The following is a 20,056-nucleotide window of genomic DNA, read 5'->3' on the forward strand; positions in this document are numbered from 1 at the left end:
ATAATGACCACAGATATACCCTGCCCTAACCTCTTTCTAGCACTGCAGCCCAGAGGTCAAGCTCCTTACTGAGCATATTTATCTATATATTTTGACAGCATAACAAGCAAACATGATTTAAATCAAACTCGTGTGGACTTCCTTATCTAGATTAGTGATAGCAACATTCTCCTAGATGCCTCGCAGTCATCTTAGCTCTTTTCTTTCCTTCATATCTAATTAGTAGTTCAACCTCATTGATTCTCACATCCTTCCCTTCTGCTTCTGTCAGTTGCTCTAAATTTCTCCCTTATTTTATCAATAGCCTACTCACATCTCTCTGCTTCCAGTATTTCTCACTTAATTCATCCTACACATGGCTACAAGAATAACTTTCCTAAAATACTGCTTTTACCATGTTGCTCTCCTACTCAGTAACCTCCAAGGCCTGTCTCTTGCATGTTGAATTATGTTAAATAAACACTTGAACCTGGCACTTAAGGATCTCCATGCTCTTGCATCATTCTAATGTTACTTCCTGCATGTCTTAGAGAAACTGGGTGTTTTTCTTTCAGCATATTCCTGCCTTTCCCACCTCTTTTCATGCAAACCTGGCATGACCTTTCCTCCAATATGTTCCAGTTGAAATTGTACTGAGTCTTCAGAAATTAGTACAAAGACTAATCAGAGGCTTGTGATCTCTACTTCTTTTTTTTTTTGCATGGGCAGGCACTGGGAATCAAAACCTGGGTCTCCAGCATGGCAGGTGAGAACTCTACCTGCTGAGCCACCCTGGCCCGCCTTGATCTCTCCTTCTTTTAACTCTCATCCTGCCAGTATTTCCTTTATGACATTCTGCCCTATTTAGTGGTTATTTGAGTGGTTATTTTCCTTCTTCTTCCTCCATCACACTATGAATTCCTTGAGCACAGGGATTATATATTCTTCATTTTGATGTGATTCATAGTACTTCACTAAGTGCCTTAAATGTAGATAAGAACACCATAAATGCTTGAATAAAAGAATGGCAAGGACTGCTAATGTTTTTTTGAGAACTACTAGTGACTCTTTGGGGAGCGAGTACCATGCTAGGAAGATACAGATAACGTCTTCCCTCACTCTCCACATTCAATCCATCAACAAATACTGTCAGCTCAACCTCTTCAAGGTATCTCTAATCACACCTCTTTTCTCTATCCCTATTGATACTTCCCTAGAAAAATCCATCATTATGTTTTACCCATTAAGAGCCTTTTAACTAGTTTCTTAGCTTCTATTTCTAACCCTGCTAAATTCATCAGCCAAGTGAGATCCATATAAAGTAGAGATGGCATTAGTTCCCTGCTTAAAAACCTCTAGTAGCTTTGCAACTGCACTGAAAATAAAATCCAAATCCCTGAGCCCCTGGAGCCTCCACCATTTGGCCTATGCACCTCTCCAAGTTCAGATATTTTTATTTATCCCTAATGAAAAAGCCCAAATGGTGTCACTTATTCTATGGGGGTCCTCGCTGTTGTTATCCTACACAATGTTGCTATCCTAGGGCTCTGTGTCTTTAGCAGTGATGATGACTCAAAGAGTGGCTTTTGGGACTTGACTTTGGGGAGAAACTTTGTGGATTCAATCAGATGCCTGAAAAGTGGTATTCTCAGTACTGACTTGGAGCTGAAGGATCTAATGGGCTTAAAGGAGAAAGGAAACAAGGATGCATACTGTCCACAGCCTTTTTCCCAAGGAATGCTATAAATTTTACTGATATAAACCAGAGCTAGAGTATAAACATCCTCTACTTCCTTTATCACTTTGAGTATTGGTTTGGGAAATCGGGGATCACGGTAGAATCATTGAAGCTATCTTTTGAGTTCAATAATGCTCTGTGGACTTGCTACCATTTTCCCTGTATGCTCTTCTGGAGTCTCCTTCAACCCCTCTGGTGTTGTACCCTCAGTTTTTGTAGTTAGAGGGGAAGAGAGGGGAAAAGCCCTCTTTCATTGCACAAGGTGCTTGAAAGTTCTTGACTTTCTTCTAGCAAGATGGTAGAAGCTATGAACTGTGTACCACCAAATTCCATGCTTTTGGCATTATTGACAAAATAACAGTCTATAGTGGTTATGTTCTATCAGAGTGCACATAGAAAAACTACAAATTGTTTCCAAGCCCACTCTGAAAGGGAATTCCAAGTGCTACATTTTTAAACTATTAAACGTTTTTTCTAGCCCCTAATATTTAAAAAGATTTCCTAGTCATTTGTATGGTTACCTTCTTCTAGCCATCTGTGGAAAAAGAGGTGTTTCCATGTCTTGAAGATTCCAATATAAAAATGGAGAAATGAAAACAAGAGGTTAAATGTAAAAGCCCTAGCAAGATAAAATTATTTATCCCTAATGAAAAAGCCCAAATGCACTTCCCGACACACACAATGACATTTTGTAAAATCTGTATTTCCACTCCAACATTCCCTTCCTTTCTTATTATTTTCCTTGGGTTTCGTTTTTAGCTAGGGATGGATCCCAAGGTTGGGACAGTGAAGAAGTGGAACAGCTGATTTATGTGAGAAACCTTGCCCTGGCTATTTAGAGAGGTGATGGGGAGATTAACTGGGGTAGCAGACTAAGTAACAGAAGCCCCTTCTCCATAAAGTACCCATCTCTCAGATGAACCAGACTAGAACTTAGAACTTTGCCACACTGATGAGAGAGTCATTGTCCCGAAAATTCTCTTCAAAATACATATATAATTTCCTCTTCTTTGGACCTATAATAAGAAAGGTTTCCAGATCACTCAGGCTACAAAGTCCTCAACTGAAGTTGGCTAACAGTTCAGTGGGGTCAGCTTTCATAGCTCTGTGTCCCTCCATGGTGACTAAGCACTTTATCCTTCTTCTGTCAGATAAACAAACCATGCATTGTTCTGTCCACTGGTCTGTCTGTGGGCTTCCCTTCCTGCTGAGTAGGCCAGAAAGTGCCTGGGCTCCTTCATGTGGGGCAGGTGGAATGTGCTGTTTGGGGGGAGGCTGAAAGAGCCACAGAAAGTAAACACAGCTAATCAATGACACTCTTGTGTTTCTCCTTATCCAAACACTTTTGAAAAGGGAAATAAACCCAGTTGGTCATGTCCCAGACCTCAAGCTAGGCACAACCCCAAGCAACAGGGGCTGTATCTTCCCTCTTGCCCTGGGTTGGGGGAAAGCTATGGTTCTCTTCCTGCTTGTCCTCCTTCTACACCCAAGTATCTCTTGAACGGCCTGCTAGGAACCTGCCTCAGTGACATCTAATGCTGTATCACACACCCTGCTTGCCTCCCTAACACAGCCAGTCCCATGAACATGCTTGCACCTCTAGTTATAATTTCCTCAGCCTCACCTGGCCACTGAAAGGGCCAGATTACTATCAAACAAGTTGCTTTTTGTTTTGTTAGGCAGTAAGGATCAGCAGGCCTCACGATACCTATGGGCTGAGTAGCTGAATGGAAGTAAGATGACAATCTGCAGACCAGAAGATTCAGGGAGGCTGGGTACCCAGGCCTGTGTAGTGATCTGAGAAGAGACTGGTTTTCCTGATGCCTTTTCATACCAGAAGGTGAAAGGGGTTATTCCTTACTGTATTGCTCCTCAAATTATCATCCCAGTAGCATCAGCATCACTGTGGAGCTTGTTAGAAATGCAGAGTCTGGACCCCACCCTAGGCCTACTGAATCAGAATCTGCATTTTAACAAGATCCCCAGGTGATTAGTGTGCCCACTGACGTTTGAGAAGCACTTGCCTAGAGTACTAGGTCTGGCATTAGAGCTTTCTCTTAGCCAGACTCTTCTCTTCCATCTTCTTTTGCATTAAAGAAATCCTTTTTCTTGCTTTTGACGGTATCCTGCCCATTATTACTTCTGGTGAAGGATAATATTAATAGCAGATACCAGGTATGCTTCACAGATGAGGAAATTGAGGCTCTGTGATTTACCAATGGCCAAATAATCTAGCTTAGATTCAATGCCAGATCTATATGCTCCCCCACACCTCAAATTTCCCCTACTGCCGTACTTCTAACTACCAATGGAAGGCCCATGGGGTTACGTGGATGCATTTGCCTTTTAAGGAATAGATAAAGGTTGACCCAGATATCCTTATGAGGTAAAGAGATAAGAGAGGGAAAGAGGCCTCTGAGCATGGTTTCCCTAGAGAGGAAAGACCATATTTCTTATCCTGAGGGAGTTTAAGTAAGTCCCCTCAGGGACCAGAAATTAGAATCCAAGCCAGAGATCAAGGGAAACCGGAATGGGAATCAGAAGTGCTATGAAGAGAGAAAACCCTAAATCTAAATCCCCAGGAGAAATTAAATTCTGATGTCTTGGATTGGGCTCAAGGAGTACAACAAACTCACAGGGGCTGCTCTGGGTTCTGGCTATTGCACAGATCAGTGAAGACATCATGTGGTGATGACTATGTTCCATGTTTTAGTTTCAAGAGGAGAAAACAAAAACTCAGAGAAGGAGAGTGACTTACCAGAGGTCACAGTGAATTCATGACAGAGCTAGGGACCCTGACTTCAAGCACCACTATGCCAGCATTACTATAGGGCAGCTTTTCTGAAGTTGAAGTCTCTGATGTGAAATAGTGTTTTTTCCAGTCTTCTCAGGTGCCCATAGGAAGTACAGATCCTGTAAATATGGCCCAGAATGGTCTGTGAGCTTTTGCATCCCAGCAGGCTCTTCACCTTGAAAGATCTATAGGTCAGTTTCTCTGAGCTCTGTAAAATCTGCTGAACTTGGAGGCTGCCAGGCCTGGCTGATCTGGGCTTTCCTTTTCTGGGACCCAGAGGATCTGCGGAGACGGTTGGGTGGGGTCAGCTCAGTCCAGGAAGCACAGGAATTCTTTTAAGTGTGTGTGTCTGGGGTATTTTTCTCTCTCACTTACGTGTATTTTTAAAAATTCTTTTTAGACACCCGCTTTATCTTTCCCAAACATCATTTCCTTGCTCCTTTCCTGAGTTCTAGCAGTGGCTTGGGGCCCAGCCTCTTTATTGGCCACTGAACTGTGGAAGGGGGCGGGTCAGGGCTCACAGGAGGTTGGAGCAGGGAACAGGGGGGCTGTTTATGCTGCTGGAGCTGCCTTTTATCCTTCCCTTTGCCACCAGGGTGGTGGCTGGTTCCTGGAACAACGTCTTCACTCCTATCCAGCTCTTGGCACTGACTTTCACTCCCCAAGGCTGTGGGCACATCTAGGCCCAACCAGGCTGATGGCTGTGTCTTGCTTTCAGTGCTACTCCTCTCTGGTCTTAGAACTGAGACCTAACTGGGACTGAGCATCTTGGATCACACTCAGGAACTTGGGCTGCTGGGTCCCTGGCCTCAAGAGATCTTAACTGGAGAGCAGAAGGGCCCCAGCTAAGGGAGAATCCAGCCTGCAGAAAGAGGCCCTGGAGGCTGGCTGGAGGGGATTTTGACTGAATGTCTGAGCTGACTGGACACCCAGCTCTCTCCTAAACCATCTTTCCACCCTGGGTAACTTCCATGGTAGGTACTGCGAGTAGTCATGGATGCATGGCTGCTGCCCTTCCTGCTTTCTTTCTTCAATGTTCCTTTGGTTTGCTTCTTAAGAAAGGCATTTTTGGAGTCGTGAATGATGGAGTGTGTGTTCAGTGATAGTACCTAAGCCAGCCTTAGGAGAAAAGGCGGGCACTGGGGTCACTGTTTTCACAGCCAGGCTTCAAGCTGTATGGTTAGGCAGTTGGTGTTTTCTTAACTCTCTGCTTAGTTCTCTTTATTCCTCTTCCCCACTGACTAAAGAGGGGATAGTTTAAATTCTAGGATTACTGAGACCTCCCTTTTCTGGCTGCTTCTTGAGAGAATGGCCATAGGAAGCCTCAGGTATACAAGCTGTTTGAGACAGACTCCTCTTTTTCGGAAGGAGGGGCTATGTGGTATCCTAGAAAAGGCTGAATGATCGCGATCTCGATCCCAACACTGCTGGTTACTGCTGTATGCTTTTAGCTTTTAGCAAATCACTTCAACTATCTGCATCTCTTTTTCTTTATCTGTATGTACCACATAGAGTTGGAAATTAAACCAGCTAATATATGCAAAGTTCTTAGTGCCTGGTACAACTTAAGAGTCCAATAAATGATCCATGTTGTTACTTTTTAAAATTTATAGACTACCTGTGTGTCAGGCACTGTGCTGGACAATTTCACACCTGAAACAGCTTCCAGACGACAGTTCATGAGAAAGGGATGGTTATCGTCCCCATCTCACAAATGAAGAAGCTGTAACTTGGATACGAGAAGTGACTTGCCCAAGGTCACACAGGCAGAATTTAAATGCAAGTGTCTACTGATTCTATGTCTAGAGCTGTTCAGGAATACTAATAGGCCCACTATTAGAACCTATAGACAGTTTTTTTTTTTCGTTTCCCAAACAAGGACTAGAAGTCTTCAGCTCTGACCCCACTTGCATCTGCTTGGCTTTTCTTCCTCCCAGCCTTTGATTTTATCCCATGAGTCCCAGAATCCCCGCTGCCCTTGCTTCTGTCTTTTTGGGGACTAGTTTCCAACTTTTGGAGAAATCATAGTGAGAGTAGGAGGATTTTTAGGCTTTATGGCAAGGGAGTGGCATGACAGGAGCCTGATGATGGGTAGCCCTATCTAGGTACCCCCATCAGGAGGAGCAAGTCTGAAGCTAGTAACCATTATTATACTACCTATTATTTATTGATCACTTGCTATGCATCAGGCTTTGTGCTGGCTGCTTTGAAAATATAATCCTCACAAAAATCTAATCTAAGTAAAGATTCTTGTTCTTTTTTCAAATAAGAAAATTAAGGCTCAAATGGGTCTAAGTGACTTGCATAGAATCATAGATATAAAGTGGTAGGGTTAATATATGATCTTGGATCTGTCTCACTGCTTTGTGTCTCGTAGCCAATTGGCTTGGTATATTTGTTGAGATCAGCCTAACATACAAAAAATGACAATGAGTGTTAATATGGGCAAAATTGTGAAAACTGGATTACCCAGGACAAATTTCCAGGAGGAGATGGTACTTGAGTAATACCTTGAAGAGCTGGTAGGATTTAAATTAACAAAATAGAGAGAGGGGGGCATTCCTGGCAGAGGGAATAGGCATAAACTTAACTAATAACTAAATAACTAAACTCAATTGAGTATTTGCCAGTCCCTGTTCTATGCACTAGACACGCATTATCTCATTTCCTTCTCACAGCTCCGTTAGGTAGCTACCATTTCCCCTCAGTTTACTGCTATAGGAAGCAGGGCTCTGATATATCAAAGTGGAATCATCTTTCTGAAGCAACAGACCTAATAAATTGTGAATCTGTGATTCAAATCAAGGTAGTACAACTCCAAAGTCTGCCTTAGATTCTACTGGGAAACCATCAGCGTGAACAAAGTCACAGCATTGGAAAAGGACAGAGCTGAATGCAGGCACAGTCCTTGGAGTCCTCCTTGTGCTTTCAGCCTCCTCTCCAGGCACTCAATCTATATTAGAACAATGTGATTACTAAGTAGGGGACCTCACCTGACTTTCCTTCCCCTTAACTAGCCACTACTGCAGACCTGTGGCTCTGGTCCCTGACCTTTGACTAGCAGCTTCCTTTACCCTTCCTCTTAAACCTTGTCTGTGTCTGGCCTGCTACCATTAAATCGACGTTTTTACCAGGAAGGCCATTTCTCCTAAGGACTACCTTTTTAAGCCTCAGCCCTCTAGAACCTTGCACTACTGGAACCCTCTGTGTTTCCTCCAGGATGCTGAGGCATTCCCAGCTAGGATTGAACCCTCCAGCTTGATTCTATCTACTACTGCACCTGAGAGTCAGAGGGCTGATTTATCCCACTATATAGCAAAGTTGTTGCAAACAAGGACCCTTATTTTATTCAACTCTGTACTCTCATTGCCTAATAGGGGGCCTTGTATAGTAAATGAGTTAATAAATTGACAAATAAGCTATCATCTAGTTATTTCTCAGCATTCTACTTATTTATCTGTTTCTCTTAACACTGTCATTTGTTTCTGTCTGTCATCCACTTTTCTCTACTACTTATTTCTCTGTAATCTTTATCAGAGTTTTTTCCCTTTCTGTCATTTGTTTATCCCTCTATCATCTCTCCCTGTTATCTCTAGCATCTTTCTTGCCCTCCTTACCATCTGCCTCTCCCTGTCCTCTTTCATCCTCTCTACCCTCCTCTCCCTCCCTCCTTTCCTCCTTCCTTCTCTTTCCCCTTTCTTTCTCCCCTTCCTCTCTCCCTTTTTCATTCTCTCTTTCATCAATAACTCTTTACCTTCTAACATTGTCCATGCGCATGTGTGTTCTTCCTCACATGCGAGGGTAGCAGCCAGTCACATGACGTATGCCAGGAGAGAGGGATAGGTCCTGTCTAAGGCAGTCAGTACAAGGCTTGTGGCTGCAGCTTTAAGCATCATACAGACTCTGTGGCTGCCTTCAGGACGTTAGCCTCTGACCTCTTTCCCTTCTTTGCCCCTGGCCTGCTGAGCAGCCAGTCCAGTCGAGTACTGTGCCCTTCACCATTTTGTTCTATTTTCCCTCATGGGGATCAGGGCTCCTGCTACCACTTTGCCTACAAACTCTATTTGAATTAATTCTGTGTTCCTCACTAAGCTGCAAACTCTCAAGGGCAGACTTGTTTGAGTCAGCTCTATATTCCCAGAGCTACACATAGGTGGCATATAGTTTATACAGTGAGTGAGTGAAAATTGGAGAATTGCCAGCCTGGTGTTGACTTGTGTGTATGTCTCAATCACTGGCCTATTCCTTTCTCAGAGAAAAATGGAAAGACTGACCAGATTGCCTTTTTTTTTTTTTTCTCGAAAGGAAATGAGGATAGGCTTACTGTTCATTGGGCAACAGCACTCATTTTTTCCAAAAGTATTTGTTGTGCAACTGCTATGTGTCTGGCACTGTTTACATGTGCTTGGGATAGATCAGTGAACATAATATGGAGCTGGCATTCTTTATCTCCAGAGATCACTGCCAGGATGAAAAAGATTTGAGTCCTAGGAGCTAAGGAGGGTCACTAAAATTCCCACAGCTCCTTGCAAGATGTTCTACTTCATTAGAGGGAAAGGGGGTGGAGAGCGGAAGCTGTCTGGGAAGTGATTTCAGCTCTGGTTCCCCAAGCTAACTTCCTGTCCCTTTCTTGCTGTAGGAGGAACGCCCCTGTCAGTAGGCCGCACTCATGGCACGTGGCCAAGCTACTGGAGGGATGCCCTGAAGAAGCGGCCACCACCATGCATTTCCCTTCTGAAGCCTTCAGCTTGTCCTGGCATTCAGGCTGCAACCCAAGGTGAGTCTAGAGCTCTCCCTTCAATATGAGCTGTAGGGTAGACAGCTCTGTTGTTCATCCTCTACTCTAGACCCTGTTAGATATTATAGAGCCTAGAGTGGCATTATAATGGAAAATAAACTGGGAGTACAGAGAACTTGGGTTATAGCCCTAATCTCTTGCTAACTGTCTGTGAGACTGTTCATTCCCCGGACCAGTCTCTTTCCTTCTGGAGAATGTTTCCTTGAAATATTCCCCTCACTTGGCTTGTAAGACACCATACTCTTCTGCTTTTCATCCTATCACTGGCTGTTACTCCTCAGTCTCTTTTTCTGGCCCCTTCCCATATCCCTGACCTCTTAATGTAGGAGGGCCCCAGGGCTCAGTTCTGGACTTCTTCTCTCACTACATGAACTCATTGGTGATGTCATACAATATTCATCAGCTCTATAACAGCCAAACCCTTCAAAATGGGAACGTCCCTGAATAACAGGGTTTCCTCACTATGAGGATCACTCCATTCAGGGAACTTGGTAAGAGGACTTCTGTCTGTTGTTGTTAAAACTGCTGCCCAGAAGAGGCAGAAAACTTTTTCAGAAAGTTCAAGTCCAGCAGACTTGCTGGCCCCAGCTGCCTTTCCCTGTCCACAACAAGATCTTCCCTCCAAGAAGGGTTTTCTTCTGAAGAGTTTCAGGGAAGCTGAGGGTTGAATTTGATCCCACTTGGTGAATTGATTTGATATGGGATGCCAGAGGCTCAGGGTGGAGGCAGTTTTATTCTGGAAGTGCACACAGAACCATATTCTGAGCTTGGCTCCTGTTTGGGTGGGGTGTGTGGTGTTTTGTTTTTTTTTTTTTTCAGCAGGAAGGGTGGTAGAGTGGGTAGCAGGTCCCTTGCCAACAACAGAGTTGATGAATTCCTTGCCCCCAGGCCAAGTGAGCAGAGTGGCTAAAGGGCAAGACAAACAGGGGCCAAGAATTAAGGGATCCTGACCTGAGGGTATCCTGAGCTCCTGCCACAGCTCCAATTTGGCCTTCTGGACTGTGACTTTTTCTGAGAGAAGCCTGATGCCTTTGGGGTTCTCCATAGGGAGTTACTGGCATGGCTTGGTAAATGGTCAGGATTGCTATTATAAAGAAAATAAGAAAGGGAGAATTCCTTATATCTGGTTCTCTTTGTACCACAAGCTAGCTATGTAATCTTGAGAAAATCACCTCACTTCCCTTTGCTGGGCTTGCTTTTAATTAATGAAACTCAAAGTATGGTCCCTAGGCTATCATCCTCATCATCATCATCATCATCTGGGTATGCATTAGAAGTGCAAATTTTCAAGCCCCGCCCAGACCTAAAACTCTAGGTGTGAAGCCCCATAACCTGTGTTTTAACAAACCCTCCATGTAATTGTGATGCACGCTCAAGTTTAAGAACTTCTAATTTACAAAATTTCCTGGCTATAATTGAATCAGTCGTTTAGGCCCCATCTCTAATGAAGACAATCTACGATTGTCTCTCCTGGCAGAGTGCCACATGCCGACTCCCTGGGGATGGGGAGAGCACAGAAGCAATTCTAGACTGAGTGATGACAGGCAAATACATTACAACTCCATGGAGTTCTCACGGTTTTGAATTTGGGATGTTTTCCAAACCTTTTCCCATATCCTGACTGGTCTCCCATTTTACCATATCCTGTGGCCCCTGTTTTCTTTCTTGTTTTCCTACCTTACTGCCCTTTCATTTGTGATGTGGGTTTCTCTGGGTTGTCCTACCTTCTCCCATGGCAGGGCTTCCCAGGGTGGGAAAGGGGTCTGATAATATGGCTAACTAACTAGTGTGCCTGTGTCTTGCAGTGACGTTTGTGTGCAGTGGTGTCCACTCTCCCGGCACTGCAGTACAGAGAAAAGCAGCTCTATTGGCAGCATGGAGAGCCTGGAACAACCTGGCCAAGCCACCTATGAGGCCCACCTTTTGCCAATTGACCAGAACATGTACCCCAACCAGCGTGACTCGGCCTACAGCTCCTTCTCAGCCAGCTCAAATGCCTCTGACTGTGCCCTTTCTCTTAGGCCAGAGGAGTCAGCCTCTGGGGATTGCATTATACAAGGCTCAGGGCCAACTAAGGCCCCCAACAGCCGGCCTAATGTGACTGAGACCTCAGGAGGGGGCCGGCGTGCCAATGGCGGCCACCTGACCCCCAACTACCAGATGTCATCCCGTCAGCAGGAGAGCCACCCATCAGGGCCTGCCATGGCCTCTCGAGGCCCACCACAACCTCCAGTGAGGCGGGACAGCCTTCAGGCCTCCAGAGCCCAACTCCTCAATGGAGAGCAGCACAGGGCTGCTGAGTCTATGGATTCCTTGCAACAGGAGAAACCAAGCTCAGAAACTACACTGTCCCCAAGGAACACTAACAGGTTCTGTTGCCTCAAAGAGCAAGACCAAGTGACAAGTGAGGGCCATCAGAACTGTGATGTCAGCCAGCCTTCTGACTCCTGCCAGCAAGGCTCTGAGCATCTAGTGATGGAGTCCTTGGCCAAAGCTGATGGATCCCCAAAAAGCTGTGACAAAGCTTCCATCGTAGATTCCAACCCACTCAATACAGTTTCAGTAGACCTGGCTAAGACTTCTTCTGTTGGCAACCCTCCACACCTTACAGGGCCCACAGGGCATCGTCATAGTGCCCCTGAACAGTTACTCGTATCCCACCTGCAGCATATGCACCTTGATGCCAGGGGCACCAAGGGGATGGAGCTCCCAACCGGGCAGGATGGGCACCAATGGACTCTATCCCCTTTACATAGTTGCCATACAGGGAGGAAAAGTCCATGTCCCCCTGCAGGAGGGACTCAGGACCAACCCAGCAAAGAAAGAAAGACCAGGTCAATGGATGATAGGCGTTTGGGTTCAGGACCTCAGAGGCCAAGCAGTTCCCCGAATAGAGAGGCTGATGGACACTCTCCAGAAAGAGGTTTCATGGACCCAAACAGAGCAAGCAGTGACTTGGCCATGCAGCAGACCTCTGCCTCTGGCTCCCCTGTTCAACAAACGAGAGACTCTTCTTCAACCACTAAAGTAGTTGACAGCACTGAAACAACTGAACAAGAGGACAGTGAGCACAAGGAGTGCATCCCAATGGGTGGCAGGCGAAGTGGAGGGACCCGGGGCCGCTCAATCCAAAACCGGCGGAAGAGTGAGCGTTTTGCTACCAACCTGCGTAATGAAATTCAGAGGAGGAAAGCCCAGCTCCAGAAAAGCAAGGGTCCTTTGTCACAGCTCTGTGACGCTAAAGAGCCAGTGGAAGAGACTGAGGAGCCCCCAGAAAGTCTCCCACTCCCTGCCTCTAACTCAACTCCTTTATCTTTATGTAAAAAACCACCTAGCCCCAGAGAAAAGGAATTCAACAAGAGCATGATGCTCAGGGCTAGGTCTTCAGAGTGCCTTAGCCAAGCCTCTGAGAGCCATGAATCTAGGACAGGCTTGGGGGGACAAGTAAGCTCAGGCCAGAGGACTGGCCACCCTTCTTTCGGCCTGAACACTTGGTGGAAAGCATCTGACCCATCATTCTCAGACCCAGAGAAAGCTAATGCTCACTGCAGAGTCCGTGGAAGTCAATGGAGATGGTCTCCAGAGAATAACCTGCAGCCACATGTGGCACTAACTATGGAAGGCTCTTCCAACCCTGGTGATAAAGAATTGAAAGTTTCTGCTGCCCAAGCTGGGGAGGAAGCCATCCTCTTACCCTTTGCGGACAGAAGAAAGTTTTTTGAAGAGAGCAGCAAATCCTTATCTACATCTCATTTGCCAGGTTTAACCAATCATAGCAGTAAGACTTTTACCCAGAGACCAAAGCCTATAGACCAAAACTTCCATCCAATGAGCTCCAGCTATAGGGACTTGAGATGCCATCCCATGGACCAATCATATCATTCCACAGACCAGCCATATCATTCCATGTCACCCCTTCAGTCAGAAACTCCCACTTACCCAGAATGTTTTGCAAGTAAGGGTCTAGAACAATCCATGTGTCATAAGCCACTGCACTGTGGTAATTTTGACTACCGCAGGACCTGCTCTTATTCCTGCAGTGTTCAGGGAGCTGTAGTCCATGACCCTTGCATTTATTGTTCTGGGGAAATCTGTCCTGCCTTGCTAAAGAGAAATATGATGTCAAATTGCTACAACTGCCGGTGCCACCACCATCAGTGCATCCGGTGTTCAGCTTGCTATCATAATCCTCAGCACAGTACCCTCAAAGATGGCAGCTTGGAACCTGGCAATATTTGGAAACCCAGGAAGCTGACAGTACAGGTGAGAACTTTGGTCTTGGGTAGATGAGCTTCATTATTCTCTTGGTGAAGAGAAAGCTGTGTAAATTGCTTGAAAATATAACAATTATAATTCCTTAAAAACGTATAACCCTGGCTCCACCTTAATCTTGGGCAAGGCACTCTACCACCAAAATTGCATTTATCTCATCTATAGAAGCAGATAAAAATAACTTCTGCCTCATAAAATAGACAGAATGTGATGTATATCCTGCTCTATACTTGGTAACTTAGTGACTTGGGGCAAGTCATTCAACCACCCAAACTTGCAGCTATGTAATCTGTAAAGTGAAAAGCAAATTAATTTTTACCCCATAAAATAACCACTTCTAGGAAAAGTCTCATTACCTCATTGCTAAAGTGGGGGTAAATAGTGGCTGCCTCATGGATAAACAGTGAGAATCAAATGAGATTGTGAGTATAGAGTGCCAGGCAGAGTTCCTGAATGCAAAATAGCATTTATTCCCTTCTGTTTCCTGCTTGAAAACTATTTGTAGCCGCAAAGTTCCCAAATGCTCCTCAGGCTTTGCAATCAGAGAATTGACTTGATCTTGATCTTTCTTAAAGTCCAAATTGTTCTTCCCTTCTCCAGGCTATCTCTGTCAGAGACTCAAGTCTAGCCTGACTGCTGCTACCCCTGGCTATGACCTATGACCTTAAACACAAGCCACAACCATCCCCTCAGTGTCTTAGTTTGCCAGTGCTGCTATAATGTAGTACCAAGACTCTGGCTTAAATAGAAATTCCTTGTCTCATAGTTCTGAGAACTAAGAGTGTAAAATCAAGGTGTTGGCAGGGCCTGCTTCTTAAAAGGGAGAATTCACTCCATGTCCCTCCCCTGACTTCTGGTGGGTAGCCAGCAGTCCATGGGATTCCTTGGCTTGTGGTGACATAATTCAATCTCTGCCTCCATAATATCATGGCCTCTCTCTCTCTCTCTCTTGTTCTCTCCCCACCCCAAGTTTCCTCTCCTTATAAGAGCACCAATGATACTGAATTAGGACCCACCCTAACGTAGTTTGGTCTCAACTAATAACTTCTTCGAAGATCTTATTTACAAATGAATTCACTTCACAGACCAGGGGTTAGGTCTTGAACATGTCTTTTTGGGGGACACAAAAAATTCAATCCTTTCACCCAGGGTACTTCTGGGCAGAATCCCTAGTCTTGCTGACTCAATGCCAGATCCCTTCTCCATGGCTTCCATAGCATTGCCTTTTGACTGGTGCACTCAAACCCGACGTTAATTCCCACATTGAAAGAACCTAGTGTATGAAACTGATCAAGGAACTTTTGGAGTAAAAAGAACCTTACACAAGAGTATGTGCTGTATGATTCACTTTACATGAAGTTCTAAAACAGATACAAATATCATATGGAGAAAAAAATATGAAAACAGTGGTTGTGGGAGGCGGAACAGGGATTGACTAGGAAACGTCATGAGGAAACTTTGTGGGGTGATGATAATGTTCTATATCTAGATAAGGGTTTAAGTTACACAAGTGGATACAATTGTCAAAACTCAACAGATATACACCCAGTATTTATGAGATTTTCTGGAAATAAATTTTACCTAAAAATACTATAAACAAATATTGGACTTTATTGAATGATAAGCACGTCAAAGTGTTTGGGATTGAAATATACTGATGCATAGAAGTGGTGATGGCCAGCAGTATTGCCTTTTTCCTGATATTTCACTGCAATATTTGATGTTATCTGTAGATTTTTTGTACATGCCCTTTATCAGACCAAGGAAGTGCCCTTTTATTCCTAGTTTGCTGATAGTTTTTATCAGGAGTGGGTGTTGAATTTTTTTTTAATGTTTTATATGTATCTATTAAAATGATCGTACAGTTTTTCTCTTTTAATCTGTTTGTATGATGAATTACATTGATTTTAATTTGTATTTTTGTGGTAACATGCATAACAAAAAATTTGCCATTTTAACCACTTTTGAGCATGCAATTCAATGGCATTAATTTACATTTACACTGTTATGCTACCATTACCAGCATCTATTACTAAAACTTTTTCATCACCCAAAACAGAAACACTATTCCCATTAAACAATAACTCCTATTTCCCCCTCTCCTTAACCCCTGATAACCTCTAATCTACTTTTTGTCTATATGAATTTGCCTAAGTTAGATATTTTAAATAAGTGGACTTATACAATATCTGTCCTTTTGTGTTTGGCTTCTTTCACTTGGCATAGTATTTTCAAGATTCATCAATGTTGTAGCATGTATCAGAACTTTGTACCCTTTTTACAGATGAATAATATTCCATTATACTTATATACCACAATTTGCTTATCCATTTCATTTGTCAGTGAACACTTGAATTGTTTCTACCTTTTGGATATTGGGAATAACGCTGCTATGAACATTGGTGAACAAATATTTGTGTGAGTTCCCACCTTGAATTCCTTGGGTTAGATACCCAAGTGGTATTACCAAGTCACATGGTAATTATATATTTGTCTTTTAGGAACCGTGAAACTGTCTTCAACAGTGGCTCTACCAATTTACATTCCTACCAGCAATGTAGGAGTGTTCCTATTTCTCTACAATCTCCCCAACACTTGTAGTTTTTCTTTTTTTAATAGTAAGCCTTCCTAGCAGGTATGAAGTGGTATCTCATTGTGGCTTTGATTTTCATCCCTGATGGCTAATGATGTTGAGCATCTTCTTATGTCCTTATTAGCCATTTGTAAATCTTCTTTGGAGAAATGTTTATTCAAGCTCTTTACCCATTTTTATAGTTGTATTGTTTGTCTTTGTGTTGTTTTTCGATTTTTGAATTAAGACCCATCCTAACATTCCCGGGATAAACGTCACTTGGTCATGATACATTATCCCTTTTATATTATATAACTATATAGTATAAATTATATAATTATGATATATATAACATATCACAAATTATATTATGTCATATATAATATACAATTATATAATATATGCAGTATATGCTATATAACATGTTGTTATCTGTCACATTACATTATTTAATCTTCACAGTAAATTTATGAAGTAGGTACTGCTATTCCCATTTTTTAGATAGGAAAACTAAGGCACTGTAAGTTCTGGAGAAGGAATTTGGAATGTAGGCAATCTGGCTCCAGCATCAGTGCCCTTAAACTACTCTGTACATTCTCCTATTTCTTCAACACTTTATTTTGAATATATTCAAGCATACAGAAGAATTTAAAGAATTTTACATTAAACACCTCTATACCAACTACGTAGATTCTATAATTAACATTTTGTTATAGTTGCTTCATCACATATCTGTCTATTTACCCCTCTATCCGTCAATCCATCTTAAATTTTCGATGCATTTCAAAGTAATTTGCTAACAACTTTACCCTCAAAATTTAAATGAAATGGACAAATTGCTTAAAAGACAAAATACCAAAGCTCAGAAATATGTAACCTAAATACCCTGTTTCCATTAATGAAATTAAATTTGTAGTTAAAAACCTTCTCCAAAAGAAAACTTGCAGGCTCAGATCACTTCAATAGTGAATTCTGCCAAACACTTAAGAGAGAAATATATGTATTAAATATATCATGTATTATAATTTATTATATTATATCACTCGTAATAGATTGTGACATGTAATAATAATAATAAATGTGACTGCCAGATAGGAATCATGTTATAAGGAGAGTTATCTCTTTTTAAGAAAGGGAGCTTTGGGCTTAGATTGAGAGACTTTTGCTGAAAGAAGGACCCATAAATAGACAATAGAGACAGGGTGCTGAAGTTGAGGGGGAAGTGAGGAGGTAATGGTTGCAGAGGTGTCAGCCCAACAATTCTGTAAAGAAGAATGCACTTTGCAGATTGGAGCAATCGGCAGCAGCAATGCCTATCACATGTCTATATTTTTGTCTTCTGAGAGAGGAACGCATTGCATCCCTAATGCCTGTTAAACTGACTAAGCAGGTCTGCTTAAACACCAGATGTCTAGATGGCTGTCTAGGAGCCACTTCATACCCCTTTCTTCCCCTGCCAATTTCACTGACCCCAGAACTAAGGAAAACTTGCAGCATGGGTTAGGATACCCAGCTCAGATGACTAAGGCAGCTGTGATGATGGTTATCTGAGGTATGACTGAGATCCCGTATGCTTTATGGCCCTTGGGGGCAGTTGGGGAGTTAATTGGCCCCTGTTCAGTGCTATGAGGAGAACAGAAATCGACACACACTTTTTCACGTACATACACATATCCCTCATGCTTTGTGCCAGTAAATTTTGAATACATGACCAGATTGTTTCATTTAACAATTGTATGAAATAATAAGATCCCCACTTTACAGTTGAGTAAACTGAGGTTCAGAGAACTCACACATCTAGCAAGTGACGGACAGAGCCAGAATTTGAACATGATGATGATAACTAACATTTGAATACCTACTGTGCACCGGTTAGTCTTCGAGGTATTTTATGTATATCAACTCCTATAGACCTCAAAACAATCAAGAAGTAGGTGCTATTATTATCAGTTTTATATAGCTAGGAGAACTGAGATAGAGAGGTTGAGTATCTTGCCTGAAGCCACAAAGCTAGCGAAGGACAGATCTGAGATTTAAATCCATGTAGTACAGCTTCAAAGGCCAGGCTCCTAATTGTGATACATTACCTTTCCATAAGCAGATTACAAAGCCCAGACTCTCCCCAGTACCACAGATCCAGGAGTATAACTTCCATCAGGGCAGCAAGTTCTCACCACAACGTCCACCTGCAACAAGCCATGGAGTTGGCTACCTTTTTGGTTCAAAGAGTGTAGGCAAATTTACAGCAACTTAAGTAGCTCAGGAAATAAAGAAGTGAGGTGATCCTGACGATCTGAGAAGGAGGTTGAGATTTGGTACAGTACTTTGTTTGATTTGGCCACTGCTATTTGCTAAGCACTTCCACAGGGCTAGACAAGGCATGGACAGGAAATCCTGGCTCCCACTGTCGCTGAAAGAGTAATGGTGTCTTTGAGAGCAGGGACATCTCAAAAGGGCGTTGAGCCAGAGTCTCAAGCACAAGTGGCTAAAGCTGCTCTGAAGTGACAGTAATAGGCAGGGACTGCTCTGGCCCTGTGAAAGCCAGAGCCAGGAAATAAACCTCATCTTTTCCAGGGCTAATGTTTATCTAGAGTCTCCTATGTGCCAAGCACTGTGTAGGCGTACTTTTTGCACATCTCATTTTATCCTCACAATTGGTGACCCATCAAGGCTAGATAGCATTATCCTTATTTTCCAAGTAGGAAACTGAGATTCACAGAGGTGACATAACTTCCTTCAAGTAACAGAGCTAATAAGTGTCTTAGTCACTGTATCTGACACCAAAGACCGATCTTTTCTCCACTTCACCCGGTGCCTTACCCCTAAAAGGGAAGCCTACTCAGTCAAAGATATTAAAATTTTGAATGAAACTAATAGCATTGGAGTAAAAGAGAATTTTGAAGATTAATTTAGAAAAAATTTTGCATTCCCATTCGGCTAAGCTGAGTCTCTAGGTAGAGAGTGCTGGATGCAAAATCAAGGTATTCTCAAAGGCAAATTTGCATTAGGTGTGGAGCTAGAATAGGAAGGCAGGGCATTTTTTAAAATGGCATACACGGCTTGAGCTAGAGGAAAAATAATTGCTTAGGCATAGCCCTTAAGGGAAAAAAGACAGGGTGGAGAGTCTACTGCTACAACGTGGGGAATGTGGCATCTGGCACTCAGCCCCTGCCAAGTGGGTCTTGGAGGAGGAAGAGCCACTGCAGTACGAGGATGTGCTGGCACGATTGCCATCTGACTCACTGTGGGAGAGGTTGCGGGAGCAGAAGCTTTAAGCCTCAAAGTACTCCCTCCCCCCCCCCCCCCCCCCCCGCCCCACCGCCAAGGGTCAGGGCTTCCAAAAAGATGCTTTCTATGTTGGAAGAGGTAGGGAAAACGAGCAAGTTCACCTGGCAGAACAAATAAAAAGACCTCCGTCCCTCAGAGCAAGCAAGAGCCAGAGCAAACAGCAAACGTGCTAAACTGGTTTTTAACGTGGTTTGGGAAAGGAATAGAGAAAGAGGGGGAAATGCAGAGTTTCTAGACCACACTGCTCAGGTCCCTGAGTGCTCTCTGTCTCTGCATGCCCACAACAGCTCAGCAAGCCTCCTGACAAAAAGGCAGCCCTCCAGGTACATATTTCTCTAGCCTGCGTGGGAGAGTAGAAGGAACCAGCTGTAGGGGCCTGAACCTCTTAATATTTTTGAGGGCATCTAGATACCTGACTTCTCAGAGCTCCCTAACTTATTAAAATATTGCTTTGCAGGAATTTCCTGGGGACAAATGGAAACCAATAACAGGAAACAAGAAGACCAACCAGTCAGGGAGGTAAGTGACTGTTCAGAGAGTTGGGGTGAGTTGGTGCCTCTGGGGCTTCCATAGAAATTGGGAAGGCATTCTGTTTGCTTAGCTTCCTCTGGGGAA

At 43.4% G+C, this 20,056-nt stretch overlaps 1 protein-coding gene across 3 annotated transcripts in view; it reads left to right on the forward strand.

Moving 5' to 3' along the window:
- Positions 1-20,056, forward strand: part of SHROOM4 (shroom family member 4) — a 289,038-nt gene that overhangs the window by 234,302 nt on the left and 34,680 nt on the right. For 2 of the 3 annotated variants that reach the window (XM_077145723.1, XM_077145725.1), the window contains exons 3-5: positions 9,151-9,288; positions 11,115-13,572; positions 19,899-19,960. In XM_077145723.1, coding sequence (XP_077001838.1) covers positions 9,151-9,288; positions 11,115-13,572; positions 19,899-19,960 — 2,658 coding nt within the window. Of the gene's footprint in view, positions 1-5,048; positions 5,486-9,150; positions 9,289-11,114; positions 13,573-19,898; positions 19,961-20,056 lie in introns of those variants that run through there. The other variant, XM_077145724.1, reaches the window with a different exon arrangement.

The sequence above is a fragment of the Tamandua tetradactyla genome, chromosome X (assembly GCF_023851605.1).
Source record: "Tamandua tetradactyla isolate mTamTet1 chromosome X, mTamTet1.pri, whole genome shotgun sequence".
NCBI lineage: Eukaryota > Metazoa > Chordata > Mammalia > Pilosa > Myrmecophagidae > Tamandua > Tamandua tetradactyla.